This window comes from Dipodomys ordii, unplaced genomic scaffold (assembly GCF_000151885.1).
Source record: "Dipodomys ordii isolate 6190 unplaced genomic scaffold, Dord_2.0 Scaffold27, whole genome shotgun sequence".
Taxonomy (NCBI): Eukaryota; Metazoa; Chordata; class Mammalia; order Rodentia; family Heteromyidae; genus Dipodomys; species Dipodomys ordii.
The window spans coordinates 19,470,766-19,471,134 of NW_012267243.1; the positions used below are offsets into that span (position 1 = coordinate 19,470,766).

General features: G+C 72.6%; 1 protein-coding gene across 1 annotated transcript in view; it reads left to right on the top strand.

Moving 5' to 3' along the window:
* Wnt9a (wingless-type MMTV integration site family, member 9A) overlaps positions 1-369 on the top strand; it is a 17,919-nt gene that overhangs the window by 13,418 nt on the left and 4,132 nt on the right. Inside the window, exon 4 of the mRNA XM_013015576.1 lies at positions 50-312. Within this exon, the coding sequence (XP_012871030.1) occupies positions 50-312 (263 nt within the window). The remainder of the gene's footprint in view (positions 1-49; positions 313-369) is intronic.

The following is a 369-nucleotide window of genomic DNA, read 5'->3' on the forward strand; positions in this document are numbered from 1 at the left end:
TGCGGGGCTCCCGCCGCCGCGCTGACCGGCCTGCCTGCCCGCCCCGCAGGCTTCAAGGAGACCGCCTTCCTGTACGCCATCTCCTCGGCCGGCCTGACGCACGCGCTGGCCAAGGCCTGCAGCGCCGGGCGCATGGAGCGCTGCACCTGCGACGAGGCGCCGGACCTGGAGAACAGGGAGGCCTGGCAGTGGGGCGGCTGCGGGGACAACCTCAAGTACAGCAGCAAGTTCGTCAAGGAGTTCCTGGGCCGGCGGTCCAGCAAGGATCTGCGAGCGCGGGTGGACTTCCACAACAACCTCGTGGGCGTGAAGGCAGGCGGGGCCTGGGGGCGGGGCCTGGGGAGGGGCGGGGCCTGGATGAAGGGGCGG